The sequence below is a fragment of the Taudactylus pleione genome, unplaced genomic scaffold (assembly GCF_031769625.1).
Source record: "Taudactylus pleione unplaced genomic scaffold, aTauple2 ptg000863l, whole genome shotgun sequence".
In the NCBI taxonomy this organism is placed as follows: Eukaryota; Metazoa; Chordata; class Amphibia; order Anura; family Myobatrachidae; genus Taudactylus; species Taudactylus pleione.
In genome coordinates, this window is record NW_028285265.1 from 119203 (window position 1) to 145554 (window position 26352).

Genomic DNA, 26352 nt, shown 5'->3' on the forward strand with positions numbered 1-26352 from the left:
GTCCAGAGGGCGTTGTTGGGACAGATGAGGGACGCTGCTTCTTACATTGGGGAAGCCTCTTTAGATGCTAGTCTGCTGACTTCGCGGGTATCGGCTACAGCGGTGTCTGTCCGCCAATCCTTATGGTTGCGGTCCTGGAGAGCGGACTCTGATTCTAAGAAAGGCCTGGAAGCCTTACCTTTCAATGGGGAATTACTATTTGGTCCGGACTTGGACAAAATAGTGGATACCCTGGCTAAATCCACGTCGGCTTTCCTCCCTTCGGCGGCACTGCCTGCTAAGGTTCGGAGTTTGGCTTTTCGTTCCTTTTGGGTTCAGGGTAAGGCAAAAGGTCAGTCCTTCCCGAGACAGTCGGCGAGTAAGACTGCCTCCGAACCCAAGAAGCAAGCCTGGAGTGCTTGGCGCCCTTCTTCCGAGCAGGAAGATAAACCTGCGGCCTGATGGGACGGGCCTCCCTCTGGGGGACCTCAGAGTGGGAGGCCGACTTCTTCTATTTTCCCAGTGCTGGCACAATACCACCACGGATGCCTGGGTTCGAGAAGTGGTCTCCCAGGGGTACGCCCTGTCTTTTCGGCACAGACCGCCCCACCAGTTTTTCTGCACGAGTCCTTCTCAGGACAAGACCAAGGCGTTACAGATCCAGGAGTCCTTGCTGAAAGCAGGGGTCAGTGTTCCCGTTCCTCAATCACAACGAGGGACGGGGTATTATTCGTCTCTGTTTCTGGTGCAGAAACCCAATGGTTCTCATCGCCCTATACTCAACTTGAAGTCTTTGAACAAATTCCTCAGAGTTCCCAAGTTCAGGATGGAAACGTTACGTTCCATCATTCTGGCGATGGAACCGGGTGATTACATGGTGTCCCTGGATATCCAGGATGCCTACCTCCATGTTCCGATAGCACCTTCGCACCAGCGGTATCTGAGGTTCGCTATCCTTCAACACCACTATCAGTTCCGGGCGCTACCCTTTGGTCTCTCCACGGCACCGAGGGTGTTCACGAAGATTATGGTGGTCATGGCCGCACATCTTTGAAACCAGAATGTACGGCTGCTGCGGTATCTGGACGACCTCCTGTTGCTGGCGAGCTCCCCGGAGGTACTGCTTCAACATCTCCACCTGACGATCGCTTGCCTGCATGCACACGGGTGGTTGATAAATTGGAAAAAGTCCTCCATGATTCCTTCACAGCGGATGGTTCATTTGGGAGCCCTGCTGGATTCGCGTCAGCAAAGGATCTTCCTGACTCCGGAAAAGGTCGCCTCCCTACAACTGCGGATACGCAGTTGCCTGAGCAGTTGCCGCCTGTCGGTCCATTCGGCTATGAGAGTTCTGGGGTCCATGGTGTCGACATTCGACATGGTGGAATTTGCCCAGTTCCATTCCCGGCCCCTGCAGGGGCTGATTCTATCGGAATGGAACGGGTTACCTCACCGGATCCGCTCTCAGGTGCTAGTGTTGTCTCCGGACGTTCGGCAGTCTTTGGCTTGGTGGCTTCAGACAGCTCATTTGGTCGAGGGGCGCCCCTTTTGGATCCCGGACTGGGTCCTGCTCACGACGGATCCCAGTCTCCGGGGTTGGGGGGCAGTGACCGGCTCATTGTCTCTCCAGGGTCGTTGGTCTGCGGAAGAAGCACTTCTCCCCATCAACATCCTGGAACTGCGGGCAGTATACAGGGCCCTGCAGTCATCCGGTCCCGCTCTTCACGGAAGGGCGGTACAGGTGCAGTCCGACAACGCCACCACGGTGGTGTATATCAACCACCAAGGAGGAACTCGCAGTCGGACAGTGATGTCGGAGGTGTCTTGCATCCTGACTTGGGCGGAGTGTCACATTCCAGCGATCTCGGCGGTCTTCATCCCCGGAGTCCTCAATTGGGAAGCGGACTTCCTCAGCCGTCACGACGTGCATCCCAGGGAATGGTCGCTTCACCCAGAGGTGTTTCAGCTACTCGTGGACAGGTGGGGACTGCCGGAGCTGGACTTGATGGCCTCCCATCACAATCACAAGTTGCCTGTTTACGGATCAAGGACAAGAGACGCAGGCGCAAGTCTGGTGGACGCGCTGTCGGTGAAATGGACGTTTCACCTGGCGTATCTGTTTCCTCCGATATCCCTACTTCCTCGGGTTCTGCGGAAATTCAAGCAGGACAGCGGCACACTCGTGCTGGTGGCTCCGGCGTGGCCCAGACGTCCTTGGTACTCCGATCTCAGGAGCCTCTTCATCGACGCTCCGTACCTTCTTCCTCAGCATCGGGACCTGTTGTCTCAAGGGCCCTGCCTTTACCCGGATCTGGGTCGGCTGTCTTTGACGGCATGGCTCTTGAGACAGCCGTCTTGAGGTCTCGGGGCTTCTCCAGTTCGGTCATTGGTACCATGCTCAGGGCACGCAAGCCTGCTTCAGCACGGATTTATCACAGGTTGTGGCACACTTACTTTCAGTGGTGTGAGTCCAGACATTATGATCCTCAGGTGTTCCGAGTTTCTAGGATGCTAGAATTTCTTCAATCAGGATTGGACCTCAGCTTACGCCTTGCATCTCTGAAGGTTCATGTGTCCGCCTTGTCAGTGTGGTTTCAACGGCGGATTGCAATACTGCCTGATGTTCACACCTTTTTCCAAGGTGTTCTCAGGATCCAGCCTCTCTTTGTGCCTCCTGTGGCTCCTTGGGACTTGGCGGTGGTTCTAAGGGTCCTGCAGGGTCCTCCGTTTGAGCCTCTTGAGTCGGTGGAGCTCAAGTGGCTGACATTTAAGACTGTTTTTCTCCTGGCAATTGCTTCTGCCAGGAGGGTGTCTGAATTGGGGGCGCTTTCCTGTCGCCCGCCTTTTCTGATTTTTCACCAGGACAGAGTGGTGCTCCGCACTCGTCCCGAGTTTTTGCCCAAAGTGGTCTCGAAGTTCCACATTAATCAGGAACTTGTTTTGCCAGCTTTTCAGTCCCCTGATCTTTCAGCTGGTGAGACTTCCTTAGATGTGGTCCGGGCGCTTAGAATCTATGCGGACCGGACGGCTTCGGTTAGGAAGTCTGATTCCTTGTTTATCCTCTTTGGTTTTCACAAGAGGGGTTGGCCTGCCAACAAACAAACGTTAGCCCGTTGGCTTCGTTCTGTTATTTGTGAGGCTTCTGCACAGGAGGGTTTACCTGTGCCAGCCTCTGTTGAGGCTCATTCCACTCGTTCTGTGGGTCCTTCTTGGGCTGCTAGACGTGGCGCCTCTGCTGTTCAGCTGTGTAAGGCGGCCACTTAGTCTTCAATTCAAACGTTTTTGAGGTTCTATGCGTTTGACACCTTCGCCTCTCAGGATGCATCCTTTGGGCGCCGGGTGCTCCTTTCAGCACAGGAGCGTCCCCGCCCTTAGTTGAACTGCTTTGGGACATCCTCAAGGTCAACCCTGTGGACCCCCTAGGGACCCTGAAGTAGAAAACAAGAGATATGGTAAGAACTTACCTTTGTTATCTCTGTTTCTACGAAGTCCATAGGGTCCACAGGGCTCCCGCCCTGACGCGCCTGGCTTCAACTGGGCTGTGTGGCTGGTCACCGGTTTTCCGTCTCCCATTTCTGTGAGTATGGGCCCTCATTCAGAGCCGTACGCTATTTGCGTTCGTTCGTTCAAAAACAAGGGGTGGCTATTCAAATGATCCGTACGCACATTGCAGTCTGTTCACACCTCTAAGTCTGAACGAGCGTGCAAAACATACGCTCGTTTATTTGTTAAAAACGCCCCCTGGCCGCTCGCACCATACGTCATGTCCGCTATTTATTAGATTAATCGAGTACATCGACCAGCGTATGAACTGCTCGCTATTCTTGTGGTTGGTTTTTGCTACCACAAATTTGCGAGCAGTTCTGGCTATAAAATAACCCAGTGACGTGGTCAATGACGCTGCTGTATTAATTATGCACTCCCTTAAAACGCCCGTTTTGACCTTTAAGCACGCCTGCGATCGGATCTCCACTCCCCGTTTTCAAGCACCTTCCCCTGTTACCACCCACATACGCCTCATTCTGTCACTCAAAATAGCAGGCCCTCGCTATATTGCGTACCAACGATTTTCGGCCGCACTGACTGGTTCGCGCATGCGTACTAAAATCCGTACGCATGCGCAGATGTGCAAACATCGCTCGGAACGAGCGTACTGCCGCTAACGAGCGGCTCTGAATGAGGGCCATGGTTTCTTGTGTGTTCCAGTCTTCCTTCTCTCTGTTTAGTCTCCTCCTCCGGCCTTGGGTGCTTACCAACTGAGGTGCTGCGGCTCGGGGGCGGGGTATAGAGGAGGACGGACCCAAGTGCATCCTGGGAGCAGCTAAAGCTTTAACTGAGTGGTGCCCGTGGATCCAGATCCACCTATACCCCAAGGTCAACCCTGTGGACCCTATGGACTTCGTAGAAACAGAGATAACAAAGGTAAGTTCTTACCATATCTCTTGTTATACAGGGGGCGCCTTATGTCATCTCTGTAACACCCGGGTATTACGTGTATCCTCTCTCCTCAGCCTCTAGTTATACTCAGTATACAGGGGGCGCCATACATCATCTCTGTAACACCCAGTTATTACGTGTATCCTCTCTCCTCAGCCTCTAGTTATACTCAGTATACAGGGGGCGCCGTACATCATCTCTGTAACACCCAGGTATTACGTGTATCCTCTCTCCTCAGTCTCTAGTTATACTCTGTATACAGGGGGCGCCGTACATCATCTCTGTAACACCAGGGTATTACGTGTATCCTCTCTCCTCAGTCTCTAGTTATACTCTGTATACAGGGGGGCACCGTACGTCATCTCTGTAACACCCAGGTATTACGTGTATCCTCTCTCCTCAGCCTCTAGTTATACTCTGTATACAAGGGGGCGCCGTACATCGTCTCTGTAACATCCAGGTATTACGCTTTTCTGGTATCCTTTAAATGCAACCCTCTAAATTTCCCAATACCCAATGGCTGGCAGGGCAGAATCGCCAGCATTCCGGACAGCTGAGAGATAACGTAACCCTATGGCTGGCAGGACAGGATCGCCACCATTCCGGAGAGCTGTGTGATAACGTAACCCTATGGCTGGCAGGACAGAATTGCCACCATTCCGGACAGCTGTGTGATAACGTAACCCTATGGCTGGCAGGACAGAATCGCCACCATTCCCAGCATTCCGGACAGCTGTGTGATAACGTAACCCTATGGCTGGCAGGACAGAATCGCCACCCTTCCGGACAGCTGTGTGATAACGTAACCCTATGGCTGGCAGGACAGAATCACCACCATTCCCAGCATTTCGGACAGCTGTGTGATAACGTAACCCTATGGCTGGCAGGACAGAATCACCACCATTCCCAGCATTTCGGACAGCTGTGTGATAACGTAACCCTATGGCTGGCAGGACAGAATCACCACCATTCCGGACAGCTGTGTGATAACGTAACCCTATGGCTGGCAGGACAGAATCTCCACCATACCGGACAGCTGTGTGATAACGTAACTCTATGGCTGGCAGGACAGAATCGCCACCATTCCGGACAGCTGTGTGATAACGTAACCCTATGGCTGGTAAGACAGAATCGCCACCATTCCCAGCATTCCGGACAGCTGTGTGATAACGTAACCCTATGGCTGGCAGGACAGAATCACCACCATTCCCAGCATTTCGGACAGCTGTGTGATAATTTAACCCTATGGCTGGCAGGAGAGAATTGCCACCATTCCGGACAGCTGAGAGATAACGTAATCCCGTGGCTGGCAGGACAGAATCACCGGCATTCTGGACAGCTGTGTGATAACGTAACCCTATGGCTGGCAGGACAGAATCGCCACCCTTCCGGACAGCTGTGTGATAACGTAACCCTATGGCTGGCAGGACAGAATCACCACCATTCCCAGCATTTCGGACAGCTGTGTGATAACGTAACCCTATGGCTGGCAGGACAGAATCACCACCATTCCCAGCATTTCGGACAGCTGTGTGATAACGTAACCCTATGGCTGGCAGGACAGAATCGCCACCATTCCGGACAGCTGTGTGATAACGTAACCCTATGGCTGGCAGGACAGAATCGCCACCATTCCGGACAGCTGTGTGATAACGTAACCCTATGGCTGGCAGGACAGAATCTCCACCATACCGGACAGCTGTGTGATAACGTAACCCTATGGCTGGCAGGACAGAATCGCCACCATTCCGGACAGCTGTGTGATAACGTAACCCTATGGCTGGCAAGACAGATTCGCCACCATTCCCAGCATTCCTGACAGCTGTGTGATAACGTAACCCTATGGCTGGCAGGACAGAATCACCACCATTCCCAGCATGTCGGACAGCTGTGTGATAACGTAACCCTATGGCTGGCAGGACAGAATCGCCACCATTCCAGACAGCTGTGTGATAACGTAACCCTATGGCTGGCAGGACAGAATCGCCACCATTCCGGACAGCTGTGTGATAACGTAGCCCTATGGCTGGCAAGACAGAATCGCCACCATTCCCAGCATTCCGGACAGCTGTGTGATAACGTAACCCTATGGCTGGCAGGACAGAATCACCACCATTCCCAGCATTCCGGACAGCTGTGTGATAACGTAACCCTATGGCTGGCAGGACAGAATCACCACCATTCCCAGCATTCCGGACAGCTGTGTGATAACGTAACCCTATGGCTGGCAGGACAGAATCACCACCATTCCCAGCATGTCGGACAGCTGTGTGATAACGTAACCCTATGGCTGGCAGGACAGAATCGCCACCATTCCGGACAGCTGTGTGATAACGTAACCCTATGGCTGGCAGGACAGAATCGCCACCATACCGGACAGCTGTGTGATAATGTAACCCTATGGCTGGCAGGACAGAATCACCACCATTCCCAGCATTTCGGACAGCTGTGTGATAACGTAACCCTATGGCTGGACCAGACGGATTTCCTCATTAGGGGAAAGGACTAACCGTGACCTAGCACCTAGTATTGAAGGTGCTGCATGAGCTCCCTTTAGAGTTGCTGCGTATGGTCCCCTTGTCCATGCTTTTGTTTGTGCTGGGTGCACGGTGAAGTTGGCGACCCTCACCCACAGATAGTCTATCCTGGTGTTTCATTACGGTAAAGCACTTTTTTGCAGTGATGTTTACGGTGCTGTGTGGTGGGCAGGGGCTCTGCTGTTCCACACATGCTAATCACCTGTGGTTGTTCTGGGTAAATTCCGCATCATGATAGGCAGAGATTGTATAAAGTGTGCCTTGCAGGGTGATCCGGCGTGTGGTGGGTATGGGAAAATCACTAAGCTTGTATTATGAATGTGTATGGGTAATAAAGACCCCTCTGGTGAGGGCGGCGTGGCTTCTGGGTTGACACAAGTTTCTCTTGCTTTGCTGCAGGTGAATGAGATACTCTTGGAAGATTTTGGAAAACCTGCCGAGCTTCTGTTTTGAGGTTTGACCACCAGCCAATAGCGGCTGCCAGCTTAGCCCAGGTGCACCAAGCTACCTTACACGACGGGACTGAGGTAGCTGTAAAGGTAAGATGTTAGCAATGTGTGTGGCCCCTTAGGCTCTATGGTTGTGGCCCCTGACCCCTCTGTTTTTGGGCCTCTGTGCTCTTTGACTGGCCCCTGAACGTTGTTTGTGAGCTCCTGGTCTCTGGGTGTGGCCCCTGAACCTTCTGTTTGTGGGCTGCTGGTCTCTTGGTCTCTGGATGTGGCCCCTGAACCTTCTGTTTGTGGGCTGCTGGTCTCTCGGTGTGGCCCCTGAACCTTCTGTTTTTGGGCTGCTGATCTCTGGGTGTGGCCCCCTGAACCTTCTGTTTCTGAGCTCCTGGTCTCTGGGTGTGGCCCCTGAACCTTCTGTTTGTGGGCTGCTGGTATGTGGATGTGGCCCCTGAACCTTCTGTTTGTGGGCTGCAGGTCTCTGGATGTGGCCCCTGAACCTTCTGTTTGTGGGCTGCTGATCTCTGGGTGTGGCCCCCTGAACCTTCTGTTTGTGAGCTGCTGGTCTCTGGATGTGGCCCCTGAACCTTCTGTTTGTGGGCTGCTGGTCTCTGGGTGTGGCCCCTGAACCTTCTGTTTGTGAGCTCCTGGTCTCTGGGTGTGGCCCCTGAACCTTCTGTTTGTGGGCTGATGGTCTCTGGGTGTGGCCCCTGAACCTTCTGTTTGTGAGCTCCTGGTCTCTGGGTGTGGCCCCTGAACCTTCTGTTTGTGGGCTGATGGTCTCTGGGTGGGGGACCTAATACAGAGACTGGTCTCAGCTGCGGGGTATAAATAGGCTGGAGATCAGGGTGTGAGACCTAATACAGAGACTGGTCTCAGCTGCGGGGTATAAATAGGCCAGAGACCTAATACAGAGACTGGTCTCAGCTGCGGGGTATAAATAGGCCAGAGATCAGGGTGTGAGACCTAATACAGAGACTGGTCTCAGCTGCGGGGTATAAATAGGCCGGAGATCAGGGTGTGAGACCTAATACAGAGACTGGTCTCAGCTGCGGGGTATAAATAGGCCAGAGATCAGGGTGTGAGACTTAATACAGAGACTGGTCTCAGCTACGGGGTATAAATAGGCCAGAGATCAGGGTGTGAGACCTAATACAGAGACTGGTCTCAGCTGCGGGGTATAAATAGGCCAGAGATCAGGGTGTGAGACCTAATACAGAGACTGGTCTCAGCTGCTGGGTATAAATAGGCCGGAGATCAGGGTGTGAGACCTAATACAGAGACTGGTCTCAGCTGTGGGGTATAAATAGGCCAGAGATCAGGGTGTGAGACCTAATACAGAGACTGGTCTCAGCTGCGGGGTATAAATAGGCCGGAGATCAGGGTGTGAGACCTAATACAGAGACTGGTCTCAGCTGCGGGGTATAAATAGGCCAGAGATCAGGGTGTGAGACCTAATACAGAGACTGGTCTCAGCTGCGGGGTATAAATAGGCCAGAGATCAGGGTGTGAGACCTAATACAGAGACTGGTCTCAGCTGCGGGGTATAAATAGGCCAGAGATCAGGGTGTGAGACCTAATACAGAGACTGGTCTCAGCTGCGGGGTATAAATAGGCCAGAGACCTAATACAGAGACTGGTCTCAGCTGCGTGGTATAAATAGGCCAGAGACCTAATACAGAGACTGGTCTCAGCTGCGGGGTATAAATAGGCCGGGCCATAAATAGGTTCACCACCTGTGATGCAATGGGTCACATGAGGACTAGTACAAATTCTGGTGAGTGCCGAGCACCTGCCCCTATAGTGCATTGCGGGACGCCAGGCGGGGAAGAGGAGCAGAGGGAGCAGGGCCCGTCCAGGGCTGGTAAGTGTACGTCGGGTTCCTGCTGCGTGTGTCTGAGTGATAACACTTCTTACAAGGGAGGAAACTGAGATAGATAAATACTCCTTATACATTGTATAATAAAGTGTAGTGTCTCCTCCGTGTATGGGGGACACAGGAGAACATTGGGAGATGCAGAGTTTCCTGAATGAAGGCTTAGAAGTAACCTAATAATATATAGAAATATGTTTTAAGTCCGTACAAAGATTTGTATAATAGAGGACAAGGTGACCAGCTGTGAGTAGAAGAAAGCATTAGGGAAGGGTTCTCTAATGTCAGGGTGGTAAAGTAATAACACAAGCCATGGTCCCTGCAGATCTAATATGGGGGCGATTTACATTTTGGGGAAAGGAAGGAGGGGCGTCATGTTCTGTGTTCATTGCTTTACCTTCAGGTCCAGTACATAGATCTCCGGGACAGGTTTGATGGTGACATAAAAACCCTGGAATGGCTTCTACATCTCATTGAGTTCATGCACCCGAAGTTTGGCTTCAGCTGGGTCCTAAAGGTGGGGCATTTTCCAATATTTCCAATCCCCTTCACTATTCAGATGCTTGTGTCTAGCCATGGGACAAGAGATAATCACATATGTAGACTACACATGTATGTCACCACCCATGTCAGAGGTGCTGTATTCCGTGTGTCCCCCCTGGAAGTCGGTTCTGTGTAAACGTATCAGTCATCTTTGAGCTGCCCCCTACTACACAGGTATCAGGTGCTCAGAGGCGGTTCTTACGACCTCGGAGGAGTGTCATAGGTCCTCAGAGGCTGTTCTTACATCCTCGGAGGCCTGTCATAGATCCTCAGAGGCAGTTCTTACGTGCTCAGAGGCGTGTCATAGGTCCTCAGAGGCGGTTCTTACTTGCTCAGAGGCTGTTCTTACATCCTCGGAGGCCTGTCATAGATCCTCAGAAGCAGTTCTTACTTGCTCAGAGGCGTGTCATAGGTGCTTGGAGCAGGGTCTTTAAAGTAATGTTTTTAATATTTAAAGCTCATACATTTTAGGTAGATATGCAAAACTAGTCCCCTATAATCAGGTGCCTGATAATGTCTCTGCCTTACAAGAAACAATTGCCGTCACCCAGCCCAGTTCCGCCTGTGGTGTTGGATTCCGCACATCTTATTGATAGACGATCTGCGCACTCAGGAATCCGGCTCAGCTGGAATTGTGCTTTATTTCAGCAATTATAGAGAGTAAAAATACAAAGCGCATAATTCCGGATTACATCATCTCCCGCCTTAACTACTGTAACCTCCTCCCCTCTGGCCAGTCTAAACACCCATAATGCATTTCTATATAAATGTATTTCTTTAATGAATCCTATAGAAACACATAAGAAGGGGATTAATGAATGAGATATTGTAGCCGTGAGAGCTTCCCTCCCACACTCCACCATACATTACACCCATGTAAATCTCCCAATCCATCATTAATGGGCCTCAGACGGATTTATATAGTACATATCCATCATCACTAATCACTATTATTCATCTCCAGTCTAACCACCCATAATGCATCTCTTCAGTGTCAGTGGCAGTGTTCCTGTCTATAACTACATAGTGCTCTGTCTTACCTCACACAGGACCTGAAGGAAACTCTGTCTCAGGAGCTGGACTTCGAGAACGAGGGGCAGAATGCAGAGAGATGTGCACAGGACCTGAGAAAGCTGCCGTATGTCCTGATACCCCGAGTGTACTGGGAATATACCAGCAAGGTGAGGGGGGAGTGTGGGGGTACAGTCATTATCTGACACCATGTGTGTACTGGGAATATACCAGCAAGGTGAGGGGGGAGTATGGGGGTACAGTCATTATCTGACACCATGTGTGTACTGGGAATATACCAGCAAGGTGAGGGGGGAGTATGGGGGTACAGTCATTATCTGACACCATGTGTGTACTGGGAATATACCAGCAAGGTGAGGGGGGAGTATGGGGGTACAGTCATTATCTGACATTGTGTGTACTGGGGATATACCAGCAAGGTGAGGGGGGGGGTATGGGGGTACAGTCATTATCTGACACCATGTGTGTACTGGGGATATACCAGCAAGGTGAGGGGGGGAGTGTATGGGGGTACAGTCATTATCTGACACCATGTGTGTACTGGGAATATACCAGCAAGGTGAGGGGGGGGAGTGTATGGGGGTACAGTCATTATCTGACATGTGTGTACTGGGAATATACCAACAAGGTGAGGGGGGGGGAGTATGGGGGTACAGTCATTATCTGACACCATGTGTGTACTGGGAATATACCAACAAGGTGAGGGGGGGGGTATGGGGGTACAGTCATTATCTGGCACCATGTGTGTACTGGGGATATACCAGCAAGGTGAGGGGGGAGTATGGGGGTACAGTCATTATCTGGCTATTCTCTGTGCCCTGCATACATCTGCTCCCTGGTACTGCTCTTGGTGAGTCAGAGATGTGCGGCTGTCGGCGAGGCGGGGATGTGCGGCTGTCGGCGAGGCGGGGATGTGCGGCTGTCGGGGAAGCGGGGATGTGCGGCTGTCGGCGAGGCGGGGATGTGCGGCTGGTGGGGATGTGCGGCTGGTGGGGATGTGCGGCTGTCGGGGAGGCGGGGATGTGCGGCTGTCGGGGAGGCGGGGATGTGCGGCTGTCGGGGAGGCGGGGATGTGCGGCTGTCGGGGAGGCGGGGATGTGCGGCTGTCGGGGAAGCGGGGATGTGCGGCTGTCGGCGAGGCGGGGATGTGCGGCTGTCGGGGAAGCGGGGATGTGCGGCTTTCGGCGAGGCGGGGATGTGCGGCTGGTGGGGATGCGCGGCTGTCGGGGAGGCGGGGATGCGCGGCTGTCGGGGAGGCGGGGATGCGCGGCTGTCGGGGAGGCGGGGATGCGCGGCTGTCGGGGAGGTGGGGATGCGCGGCTGTCGGGGAGGCGGGGATGCGCGGCTGTCGGGGAGGCGGGGATGCGCGGCTGTCGGGGAGGCGAGGATGTGCGGCTGTCGGGGAGGCGGGGATGTGCGGCTGTCAGTGTGCCCAATTATGTTGGTTTTATCTCTCTCAATATACCAAACCAAATATATATATATACATGGATAGACAGATATATTGATAACTGATCCCTTCGTCTCTTGGCAGCGCGTCCTGACGGCTGATTACTGCGAGGGCTGCAAGGTCAGCAGCGTGGAGGGGATCATGAAGCAGGGTCTGGAGCTGAAGGATGTGAGTATGATGCGGTACGCTTGTGATGTCCCTGCGCATTCTTTGCAATTTGTTTAGCATCATATGTCACACGTGTGGTTTTAATCTGTCCCGTAGGGGGGTGATCGGGGGCAGCAGAAATCCCCCCCCCACCCCCTTCATAATTGTTGGGTTTTGTAGGTGTGATTTAGAGCATTAGATTGTCATCATCTGGGGGGGGTGATGAGTTATGTTGTTAGTGTCATTACTATGGGACAACCATGGAGATGATGCCGCCCCTCTGTCCTCACTGCTTTTCCCCGATGCTGGTTCCCGTAAGTCAGTGCTTCCCAAACTCATTCCTCAGGGAGCGCTTACAGTGCCTGCTTTCCACGTGTCCTCGCAGGTGCACAGGTGTATACATCACTGGCTGACACATTATAAAAGATGGAGCTAATTATCTCACTTGAGGTTCTGTGAGGAAACCTGGAAAACATGCACTGTTAGGTAGATCGTACCTGTTTATGAAACGCGTTGTGTTCCCATCTCATAAATACATTATGGACTTGCACTACCGTGTATCACCAGCATGGTAATCTGTGGTTCTCCCGCTATCTGATACTTTATAAATGTATCGCACAATCTTATATCATTGCCTCACACACCTTTTTACCGGTAGTATATATAAATATAATATAATACCTATATTGTACTTCATCAACCAATTTATCTTAAAATGCAAATATTAAATAAAAACATACAGTACGATTCGTTAAAAAGTCTGTTTAGTAGAAGCTGCTTCCCAGTGCGTCCCATTACCAGTATGGACAGAAGGGTTGTACGGAATGGTGATCTTGGGGAGCTCCAGACTCCAATTATGCAGGTTCAAACTTTCCCTTAGATTTCCTGTTTTAATGTCCTTTTAAGAGGATGAATACAAAGACAAAGAAAGGATCCAATTCAGTTTCTATAATGAGACCCTGAACCAGAATACACCCAATGACGATCAATCAGTTTCTATAATGAGACCCTGAACCAGAATACACCCAATGACGATCAATCAGTTTCTATAATGAGACCCTGAACCAGAATACACCCAGTGACGATCAATCAGTTTCTATAATGAGACCCTGAACCAGAATACACCCAATGACGATCAATCAGTTTCTATAATGAGACCCTGAACCAGAATACACCCAATGACGATCAATCAGTTTCTATAATGAGACCCTGCACCAGAATACACCCAATGACGTTCAATCAGTGTCTATAATGAGACCCTGAACCAGAATACACCCAATGACGATCAATCAGTGTCTATAATGAGACCCTGAACCAGAGTACACCCAATGACGATCAATCAGTTTCTATAATGAGACCCTGAACCAGAATACACCCAGTGACGATCAATCAGTTTCTATAATGAGACCCTGAACCAGAATACACCCAGTGACGATCAATCAGTTTCTATAATGAGACCCTGAACCAGAATACACCCAATGACGATCAATCAGTTTCTATAATGAGACCCTGAACCAGAATACACCCAGTGACGATCAATCAGTTTCTATAATGAGACCCTGAACCAGAATACACCCAGTGACGATCAATCAGTTTCTATAATGAGACCCTGAACCAGAATACACCCAATGACGATCAATCAGTTTCTATAATGAGACCCTGAACCAGAATACACCCAATGACGATCAATCAGTTTCTATAATGAGACCCTGAACCAGAATACACCCAATGACGATCAATCAGTTTCTATAATGAGACCCTGAACCAGAATACACCCAGTGACGATCAATCAGTTTCTATAATGAGACCCTGAACCAGAATACACCCAATGACGATCAATCAGTTTCTATAATGAGACCCTGAACCAGAATACACCCAATGACGATCAATCAGTTTCTATAATGAGACCCTGCACCAGAATACACCCAATGACGTTCAATCAGTGTCTATAATGAGACCCTGAACCAGAATACACCCAATGACGATCAATCAGTGTCTATAATGAGACCCTGAACCAGAGTACACCCAATGACGATCAATCAGTTTCTATAATGAGACCCTGAACCAGAATACACCCAGTGACGATCAATCAGTTTCTATAATGAGACCCTGAACCAGAATACACCCAGTGACGATCAATCAGTTTCTATAATGAGACCCTGAACCAGAATACACCCAATGACGATCAATCAGTTTCTATAATGAGACCCTGAACCAGAATACACCCAGTGACGATCAATCAGTTTCTATAATGAGACCCTGAACCAGAATACACCCAGTGACGATCAATCAGTTTCTATAATGAGACCCTGAACCAGAATACACCCAATGACGATCAATCAGTTTCTATAATGAGACCCTGAACCAGAATACACCCAGTGACGATCAATCAGTTTCTATAATGAGACCCTGAACCAGAATACACCCAGTGACGATCAATCAGTTTCTATAATGAGACCCTGAACCAGAATACACCCAGTGACGATCAATCAGTTTCTATAATGAGACCCTGAACCAGAATACACCCAGTGACGATCAATCAGTTTCTATAATGAGACCCTGCACCAGAATACACCCAATGACGTTCAATCAGTGTCTATAATGAGACCCTGAACCAGAATACACCCAGTGACGATCAATCAGTTTCTATAATGAGACCCTGAACCAGAATACACCCAGTGACGATCAATCAGTTTCTATAATGAGACCCTGAACCAGAATACACCCAGTGACGATCAATCAGTTTCTATAATGAGACCCTGAACCAGAATACACCCAGTGACGATCAATCAGTGTCTATAATGAGACCCTGAACCAGAATACACCCAATGACGATCAATCAGTTTCTATAATGAGACCCTGAACCAGAATACACCCAATGACGATCAATCAGTTTCTATAATGAGACCCTGAACCAGAATACACCCAATGACGATCAATCAGTTTCTATAATGAGACCCTGAACCAGAATACACCCAGTGACGATCAATCAGTTTCTATAATGAGACCCTGAACCAGAATACACCCAATGACGATCAATCAGTTTCTATAATGAGACCCTGAACCAGAATACACCCAATGACGATCAATCAGTTTCTATAATGAGACCCTGCACCAGAATACACCCAATGACGTTCAATCAGTGTCTATAATGAGACCCTGAACCAGAATACACCCAATGACGATCAATCAGTGTCTATAATGAGACCCTGAACCAGAGTACACCCAATGACGATCAATCAGTTTCTATAATGAGACCCTGAACCAGAATACACCCAGTGACGATCAATCAGTTTCTATAATGAGACCCTGAACCAGAATACACCCAGTGACGATCAATCAGTTTCTATAATGAGACCCTGAACCAGAATACACCCAATGACGATCAATCAGTTTCTATAATGAGACCCTGAACCAGAATACACCCAGTGACGATCAATCAGTTTCTATAATGAGACCCTGAACCAGAATACACCCAGTGACGATCAATCAGTTTCTATAATGAGACCCTGAACCAGAATACACCCAATGACGATCAATCAGTTTCTATAATGAGACCCTGAACCAGAATACACCCAGTGACGATCAATCAGTTTCTATAATGAGACCCTGAACCAGAATACACCCAGTGACGATCAATCAGTTTCTATAATGAGACCCTGAACCAGAATACACCCAGTGACGATCAATCAGTTTCTATAATGAGACCCTGAACCAGAATACACCCAGTGACGATCAATCAGTTTCTATAATGAGACCCTGCACCAGAATACACCCAATGACGTTCAATCAGTGTCTATAATGAGACCCTGAACCAGAATACACCCAGTGACGATCAATCAGTTTCTATAATGAGACCCTGAACCAGAATACACCCAGTGACGATCAATCAGTTTCTATAATGAGACCCTGAACCAGAATACACCCAGTGACGATCAATCAGTTTCTATAATGAGACCCTGAACCAGAATACACCCAGTGACGATCAATCAGTGTCTATAATGAGACCCTGAACCAGAATACACCCAATGACGATCAATCAGTTTCTATAATGAGACCCTGAACCAGAATACACCCAATGACGATCAATCAGTTTCTATAATGAGACCCTGAACCAGAATACACCCAATGACGATCAATCAGTTTCTATAATGAGACCCTGAACCAGAATACACCCAATGACGATCAATCAGTTTCTTTCTGCTTCATTAACATTTGGTTTTATATAAAACACATACATTTTAAATGAATACAAACTTTACATCATGCGTATATCGTGTCTATTGTGGGTTAAATCTTGTTAATAACTCACTGTCACACCTAAATGGGGCGAGCTCATTGACAGCTTGTTGAGCCCACTTTTTGGTCACAGAAAGAAGTTGCCCAACGTGTTTCATCAATAACGACTTCTTCAGGGGTGTTTATGGACTTCCAGAGTAATGGGGGGCATCCACTAGACGATTTTATCCCTGTCCAACCTCTTAACGATTTTCCCTTGAAGTTTCCCTTGAAATATGATCTTCCACTCTGAACAATTTGCAAACGATTTGCAAAAGATCTAACAATAAACTATGTTGTTTTAATCTGTAATTGAGAGCTTTCAGCTATAGTGGGCAGACAGTGGTTCATCGTTTGATCGTTCAGCATGAACGATGTGTAAACGATGTGTAAACGATGTGTAAACGATTTGTAAGCAATCAAGTGAAATTGACCTGCATGTTCAGTCGATGGAGGAGACGATCAAACGACCAGCGGGAGCGCGCATCGTACATCGTTAGAAACAATTACTGCACGATTTGCAAACGATGTTCAAACGATGTTTGAACGATTATCGAACGATTTTGTCATTATCGTTCAATCGTTCAACTTTATCGTCTAGTGGATACCCCCCTTAAACTTCAATCCTCAATCAGGATGGCAATTATTATGCCCTTTAAACAGCAATTACACTAAGTAACTGGTATAGACTAAGGTAACTGGTATAGACTAAGGTAACTGGTATTCAGGTGAAGTGCTGACTGACCTTTCCAGCCTGATGTTTCTGTTCTCATCAGCTGGAGATATCCAATGAGCTCAGGTTCCCTGCAGCAGTGTACAGCTCACAGGTCAGGTCTGATTTATTGTCATTGGCTGTACTCTGGTATAATACTATTGTTATTTTCTTCTTCAGTGTCCATAGGACGCCACAGGGAGACATTGGGGTGTAGGTGGGACCTATACCCCGCCCACAGCCTGAGGGCACCTCAGTTTTGTTGGTATCTGGCAGGAGCTGGGTCACCATTATATTGGGGCTGCATTAAGCAGCCCAAGCTTTAATTTCCTTTTTCCTTTTACCATAACGGACAAGCAGCACCAGACTGACCTCCGGATGTCTGTACTACCGCTCCATCACCCCTCCGCGGCGCGGTGCCACCAAGCCTGGGCTATGTACTCCCGGCAGGGTTCCGAGGGAGATTAGCTAGCAAGCTCCCCAGACTGCAGCCCGAAATCCAGGGGACAGATAAGGTGGAACCCCGTTCGCGGGGACCCGCGTCTTAGTGCAGTCTTGCCTCTGGTCTCAGGAGACAGATCGGAGGCGCTGATGTGTACACTGGCTAGCCCACTACTCCACTAGACCGCCGGCGCATAACGATACTGACGCAGAGGCATATTATAAAGGCCAGGGGACCCGGTGGTTAACGTTGGCTCTTGACGGTGCCGGACGGAGTCGGGTCACCATTTAGCAGTGGGCTGCTTAGGCAACCCAGATAACTTTGTATTTATCAAGGAAATCCTAAAAGTCGGCTTCCATACACGTAGGCAGGCCTTCCTGTACCGGCTACGGTTACTGCTCATTCTACTCGCGTTGTAGGCCCCTTGTGAGCAGCTGGCCATGGCCCCTCAGCTGTACAGCTTTGTAAGGCGGCCACGTGGTCTTCTGTCCATACCTTTCTGAGGTTCTATGCCTTCGATACATCTGCCTCTCAGGATTCTCCTTCAGCACAGGAGCGTCCCCACCCTTGAACAACTGCGTTGGGCCATCCACAAGAAAATGAGAGTTATGGCAAACCTTACCTTTAACTCTCTTTCTTCGAAGTCCACAGGGCACCTGCCCTGACGCACCTGGCTTCACATAGGTTCTGTTTCTGGTCACCGGTATCCCGTCTCCTTCTATGTGAGAGTGATTCTTGTGTGTACCAGTCTTCCTTCTCTCTCCTTCTCCGGCCTCTGGCTTGTCACGAACTGAGGTGCGTTTGACTCGGGGGCCGGGTATAGGGGGATGGACCAGTGCATTCTGGGAGCTGAAAACTTTAACTGCGTGGTGCCCGGTCCTCAACCACCACCTACACCTCAAGGTCTCCCTATGGACTTCGAAGAAAGAGCGCTAAACAGGTACGTTTTACCATAATGCTTTTTTTTTTTTTCTGCGTTTGTATGTGACTTGTACTAGCGCTAATCTCTATTTTCTATACTGTCAGTTTACACCTGTCCTCCTTCTACTATACCCTGACATACTAAGGTATAGGGGGGTTTATTGTACCTCAGATCTTCTATATAAGTGTGAAAACTTTCACATACTATATAGTGCGGTTGCACGCTACACTGTGTCATATATAGTGTGGTTGCTCACTACATTGTGCCATATTACACATACTGCAAGGTGTTCATTGCACTGTATCATACTGTGTATTCTATTATTCTTGTGACTGTGTCCGGCAGAGGAAAGAATAGCAAACAGCCTGATGCTGCTCCTCCTACTCTGATAGCCTGTAAGTTCCGCTCTGCGGACCTCATTCAGGATGGTCTCTGTATTGTTACACAGCCCCAGGTCCATCAGCCCCGGTGTCTCTCCCTCAGGACCCACCCTGGGCTGCCTTTTCACAAAGTCTGGCAAAACTTGTGGACCTGGTAGTAGTCCCCGTGGTAGCTACCCCTATGGGATGGCCACAGTAGGAGGTACCCCCTGCAAATCCTTTGCCTCCCCCATGTACCTCAGTACAGAGTTTGGCTAATACCTCTACGGTTTTTCTGAAGATCCTGAAAAAAGATAAACCTTTACCTACTAAGCCTACTAAACGTACTAAAATATGTTCCCAATCCACACAGTTATCTGATTCTGAGATGATATCTGGGGAGGCAGAAGACGCAGATCTCTCTCACTCTGACTCCATCTCTGGAGAAGAGGAGCCACCCTCTAAACTAAATATACCCTCTCTTGTGAGAGCTGTTAAAACTATTCTGCAAATAGAGGAGGATGATCCCGCTCCTTAGAAAAAACATGCACTTTTTAAGCGACAAATGGTCATTTTACCAGAGTTTCCTCACTCTGACCAGCTATCTGATAACGAGTGAAGCTTGAATATGCCTGGTAAAAGTTTCAAATTCCAAAACGGTTCAGTTCCTCTTACCCGCTTCCAGCTACTGATTGTACTAAATGGGAAGTTCCCCCAACGGTGCATTCTCATGTAACACGTCTGTTAAAAATTCCACCTTGCCCATTGTTACTGCAACCTCCTTGAAGGAGACTACAGATAGATGTATAGAAGCTTGTCATAAATCTATATACTCTCTTACAGGAGCTATTGCTCGTCCTGCTAGGGCTACGGCCTGGGTGGCAAAAGCCATTGAGAGTTGGGCAGAGGCCCTAGAAGAGACTTTTCCCTCTGATGCTTCAAGGGAACAACTATCCTACGTATCTTACATTACAGATGCAGCCTCCTACTTAGGTGAAGCAACTATGGATACGGCTCTCCTGGCCTCCAGGATATCTGCCACTACGGTAGTGGCCCGCTGTATTGTTTTGACTCCGTTCCTGGAAAGCAGATTCAGACTCAAAACGGTCTCTGGAGTCTCTGCGTTATTCGGGAGCCATCCTATTTTGTCTAGAATTAGATCAAATTCTGACACTTTGGCAGCTTCCAAGATGGCGTTCCTGCCCTCTGCTAATAATACAAAACCTAGGACGTCATCCTCTCTGTCCCATCGCCCTCAAGGCAAAGCCAAGGGTCAGTCCTTTCTACGGCAGCAGAAATCAGCCAAGGCCTCCAAGCCTAGAACCAAATTAGCCTGGTCTACTAGACGTCCACCTACCAAGTCTGAGGACAAGCCTGCAGCCTGATGAGGTGGGCCTCTCCCTGGGTGGGAGTTCAGAGTATCTTCCTAACGGCGGACAAGATTTCAGAAGTCCAGTACAGACTACACAGACTGCTACACAATCGCAGAGGCCACCACGGCGGTGGCCTACCTCAATCACCAAGAGGGCACTTGAAGTCAGTCAGCAATGACGGAAGTGTCCCACATTTTCACAATCTCCCAGCCAACTCAGCAGTGTTCATCCCAGGGATTGTCAATTGGGAAGCGGATTTCCTCAGCCATCACGACGTGCATGAAGGAGAATGAGCCCTACATCCAGATGTCTTTCAGCTTCTGGTAGACAAATGGGGTCTTCCAGAAGTGGATCTCATGGCCTCAAGACACAACAACAAACTTCCAATTTTTGGAGCCAGAACAAAGGCTCCCTACTTGGCCTTCATAGATGCCTTGTTGGTTAAATGGAACTTCCATTTGGCATATCTCTTCCCTCTAATATCTCTGCTTCCTCGATATGCTTCGAAAGTTCACACAGGACGTCATTGGTACTCTGATCGTCTAAGGATCTCCATAGACGTTCCCCTTAAGGATACTGAATTTGAACCTCTATACGCTCCTACCTATACCTTCTAAAACCTGCCTATAAACATCTAAAATTGACGCTATTTGCGTATGCAGTCATTCCGTAAAATAAAGACTTTAGACCTTGAACATGTGTTTCCAAAGCACAAAGTATTATTCAAGTAAAGTACAGTCAGTTACATGCTGTGATCTAAGTACAATTTAGCGCAAAGAATTATACAGACCCAAAATACAGTTATACATACGCACGCGCTCTGGACCAGATACCGGCATCAGCAAGAAACCTCCGTCAATCAGCATGAAGACTCCAGACTGGGGTCACAACACACACATTTATACCCTTACAGAAACAGACAACACAATAGAGAGGTTTTTTGCTGATCCCATTGGTTTTCCCCATCACGGTGCGTTTGTTACAGGGCATTTAACAGGTTGATTCAAATGGACACAGAACAGCCTCCGACAGCCTATTGTCTCCTCTATTCCCCCTGCATGCAGATCTAAGCTGTTGGTTTCACAAAATACATTTTGGTGCTTTATATCTCTACGGTCCATATGTTGAGAATGCATGTTGCGATCTTCACACCGATGATACCGGGAAGCTGTTGAGAAAGTGCAGATCAGTATAATACCAAACACGGCTTACTTATCACGTATTAAACCTTAGATACCAAAATAGCCTTTATTTCACAGCATTTGTAATAAATGAATAAAACTTGGATCTTATACTTTAAAGCTATGGAACCTTTTATGTGAGTGTACATTATGTAAGTATTAGGGGTTTGGGAAAAGACGCTAGTTAGGTTTATCTGCTTTGGGGCAGATGAGCACGCATGCAGCTAATAAACAGCGTTCGCATGCAGAATATTGTGCATTCGCTAATGTGCATCATGTTAACAGCGCAACTGTGCGTAATGTTAGGTGTTTATGCATGTGATTCTATTTATGATGGATTTAATATATATATATATATTTATTGTATAATCATTTCTTACTAACATTTTTTTAAACTGCAATGCAAATGTGTTATGGGCAGTGAGCTTCACTCTCAAACAGGGTGGAGACCCCCAAACGTGCTGGTGCCGGCCTGTCTGACAGTGAGTTTAAAAGAGCAGATTTCTTCCCATTGTTCATTCAGTCAAATTCAAGTCTCTGGGCCATATTACAATTGCCACAGCTACACCTGTCCACATGTGGGGTCTCTCCCTTTACATGCAAAAACACCCACAGTTCCTGGTGTATTGTCTTTTTCTATGTACTTTTCTCAGGAGGCTGTTTTTCTAGTTGCTAACTGATACTGTGTTTGTTTTGGTATATTTCTATGCAAGGTTGTCCCCAGAATGGGCCTGTCATGGCTTCTAAAGGGATTACCAAAAACATTGCCGTCTGCACTTAGCTCGTGAGTTGTAACTTAAAATGGCGTCGTGCAGATTCTTATTTTTAAGATGGAGTCTGGTTTCCATTCGCAAGATGGCGTCGCTCCAAGCTAATTTTACACTGATTCTGTCTCAGCCACTAAACCAGCTTCGACAGTCCACCCTTTAATAGCAAACAACATGCTATCATACTCTGATTTTAAAATAAATTTTAGGCTTGCATATGGGGTATTATTTTAACGTTATTTTTATGGGATGGCACAAGGTGGTTTCAATCCATCTATGATGGGTCTCTAGGGGGGGGGGAACATAAAACTACCATTATACACATACCGCGGATCTTGGGAGATAATGGGAAAGATGTGGGGATGCACCAGTACTATAAAGGAAGTTTTGAAGGGGAATAGAGACTTACATCATCTAAGATGTTTAAATGAGAAAAATAACATTTCAATAATACATTCTATGCATTTCTAAATGTAATACATTATATGATGGTATTTCCAAGTTCAGGGTTGTAATGCAGTTCTATATTTACCTCAGTATTAATATTGTTACTACTAACCACCATCATAATTTCGTTCCTTCGTTTTACCTTATTCTTACATTTTCCACACTTCAACACAATAGGAACACACCGGACACATAAGCCAATTACTATGTTGATGACCAGTATAAGGATCAGGAAGTTACCTATGCTTGCGGTCATTTCCTGGGCCCATTTCACTAGGCCTGAGAACCATTTCATGGGGTTCAATCATGACACCCATTCCTCTACCTTCTCCTCTACTTCAGCCACTGAAGCGTTATGGTTCTTTCGAAATTCCCATTTCAGCTGCAGAATTTCATCCATCTTCCGGTCTATCACCTCCTTGGGGTCACTGGTATCATTGGTGACATAGGTGTAACACTTCACTCCAAATTGGGTGGCCAAAGTTACGCAATATCCTCCAGTGACAGCGGTTAAATAATTTAACACTAGCCTGTGTTGCACCAGTTCTTTCTTGTATGCTTGCAATTCTCTCCCTGTATACCTGAATGTGTCATCGTACATCTCGGTGACATTATCTATCAATTTAGCAAGTTCCTGAATATATCTAAAATTTTATGTACCCCGAGCAATCCTGGTGGGATCCAGTGCGACTAAAACTTGGAAGCCAGTTGTCTCACTAATTAACTGAGTGGCTTTATGCATGTCACCAGGTATCATGTTTCGTTTGCCTCTGTGTTCATATTGCGTGTGAAGATATGGTGATGGTTTTTATGGATACCAAGCATTTCAACATGTGTGAGGGTCATAACCTCTGGGACTACTCTTCCCAGGTAACACAAACCTTCGGAACTCGAGGAGAGCCATTTATTCGCTTTTCTTCCACATATAAAATATACATTATCGGGGAGAACATAAGGAATAGTATGCATCATTATCATTAAACACATTTCCCTTGCAAATAATCCTATTTCAGGTTCTTCCATCTGGTACATGCAAGTTTCTGGTTGTATTATCTTAGCACAATATCCATCTGGTACCTTACCAATAATTTCTTTGGTGGAACTTAATGTATAACGATACCTAAAGTTTCTCCCATTAGATTTAATTGAGCGTAACAGATCATGATTCATAGACTCAATATCAGCTCTCAGTGAGAAGGTCATCGTCTGATTATTCCCCGTCACTTCCCAATTCCCTGGTTTATTGAGGTTGGTTATGTTTAAACACAAAAGTGATCTATCTGCTTGGAATTGATATAGTTTGAAATGAGGTGGTTTGGATGAGAGGAATTTTCCATCCAAGGTTTTCCCTTTGCAATTCTAAAATTTCCGTGATATTCAGCGGAAATGGCACCAACCCTACATTATGTTGACCCTGTGGCACATGTGAGCACACCCAACAATCAGTTTGATTTAAAACTTTGCCTACCATGCTATGATAATCCTCTAAAGGATACCCACCCCAGTACGGGTTATATTTAGGTTGGCACCATTGGATACAGTTCTCATCAACTAGGGACCCACAAAGCTCACAAATACAGGAATCTTCGGACAATAAACCTCCACACCGTTCCCGAGTATCCGGAATAACAGCACTCTTAACAATTACAGTACTAAGATTGGTCAAACACTCCCCTGATTGGCATAGCACTCCTCCTGACTCCACTCCATCAGCTCCCATCTCCTCTATCGGTCCCCCGACACAGAAACCGGACATTCCCGAACCAACCAGGATGGTGAACACTCTAGAAGAGAATATGAAAATGAACACAGCAGGCCAGTCCATTGCCACGACAAAGACCTGCAAATTTCTTTTAGTTCAGGTATCTCACTTCACCTTTTCAATCCTCCCGGAACAAGCTCGCAATCGACAGGTCCACGTTATCAGCCTTGTCTCCGCCTTGTTTCTCCATCGGTTGGTTGACCTTTTTGCAGTGAGTGCAGTGAGCACCTGGTACGGACCTTCCCACTGATCAGTCAAACAACCTGAACGCAAGAAATTCCTGATCATAACATATTCTCCTGGTTCAACGTCATGAAAGTTAGTTTATTAGAATATCATGGGACAACAATTTCAGTTTCTGCTGCTGTTTCTGTTTTAACTGTTTACTCATTGATATAAGATACTTTACAGTTACCTCGTTGTTACCCTTCAAGTCTTCCTGTGGACTTACAATCAAATGAGGTTGTTTACCAAACAGTGTTTCAAAGGGGGACAGATTTAGAGGGGGTCTAGGAGTGGTCCTTATGCTATGCAGGACCAACGGTAATGCTTCTGGCCATCCTAGTCCAGTCTCTGCCATGATTTTACTTAACTTATTTTTAATAGTCCCGTTCATCCTCTCTACCTTCGCTGGCCTGCGGTCGGTAGGGGGTGTGAAGTCGACTATTAATACCCATCAGTTTACACATATTTTGAAAAAAATCACCTGTGAAATGGGTACCCCTGTCACTCTCGATAATTTTAGGGATACCGTATCTGCATACAAACTCCTGTACTATTTTCTTGGCAGTAAACGCAGCAGTATTAGTGGCCGCTGGGTAGGCCTCAACCCATTTGGAAAATACGTCAGTACACACTAATACATGCTTGAGATTCCTGCAGGGTGGTAATTGGATGAAATCAATTTGTATCACCTGGAAAGGTCCGTCAGTCGGTGGAATGTGGGATGGTTCGGTAGGGATCGCTTTCCCTATGTTCTTCCTCAAGCAGGTCAGAGAGGACATTGCTCTCTTTTCTGCTTGTGAGGAAAAATCCGGTGCGCACCAGTATGCTCTCACCAATTTGCACATACCTTGCTTTCCCAGATGAGTCAGACCGTGTGCTGCCTCAGCTAGGCTGGGGTAATATGCCTTGGGGGCTACTGGCTTACCCTGTCCGTCTCTCCAGAGCCCGGAGGACTCTTGCCCACATCCCTTGGACTTCCAGACGGACTTTTCCTGGATTGAACACAAACTTTGCATCTCAATTAATTTCAGCGTATCAATTGTTTGGAAAGACATAATTTGTTCCGTTGGAAAACACATTTTTAACCCTGCTGTCCATTTTGCAGCTTCATCTGCTCTGTGGTTGCCCAGTGACACCGAGTCATTCTCACATGTATGGGCTTTATACTTAATTACTGTCACCGTTTTGGGCAGGTGGATTGCTTTTAGTAATTGTTTTATGTGTCTGGAATGTGCAACTGGTGTGCCTGCTGCTGTCATAAAATTTCTCAGACGCCATAGAGCTCCGAAATCGTGCACCACACCGAACGCGTAGCTAGAGTCAGTGTAAATGTTAGCATATTTGCCTGCTGCCAATTTACACGCTCTTTTTAGTGCTACTAACTCTGCCACCTGGGCTGAGTGAGGAGGACCAAGAGGTTTAGCTTCTATGATGTCTGTG

The 26352-nt window shown here is 47.9% G+C and overlaps 1 protein-coding gene across 1 annotated transcript in view; it reads left to right on the forward strand.

Moving 5' to 3' along the window:
• ADCK5 (aarF domain containing kinase 5) overlaps positions 1 to 26352 on the forward strand; it is a 183621-nt gene that overhangs the window by 104448 nt on the left and 52821 nt on the right. The window contains 5 exon segments of the mRNA XM_088458901.1: positions 7353 to 7401; positions 7404 to 7492; positions 9676 to 9789; positions 10865 to 10996; positions 12382 to 12465. Of these exon segments, the coding sequence (XP_088315027.1) occupies positions 7353 to 7401; positions 7404 to 7492; positions 9676 to 9789; positions 10865 to 10996; positions 12382 to 12465 (468 nt within the window).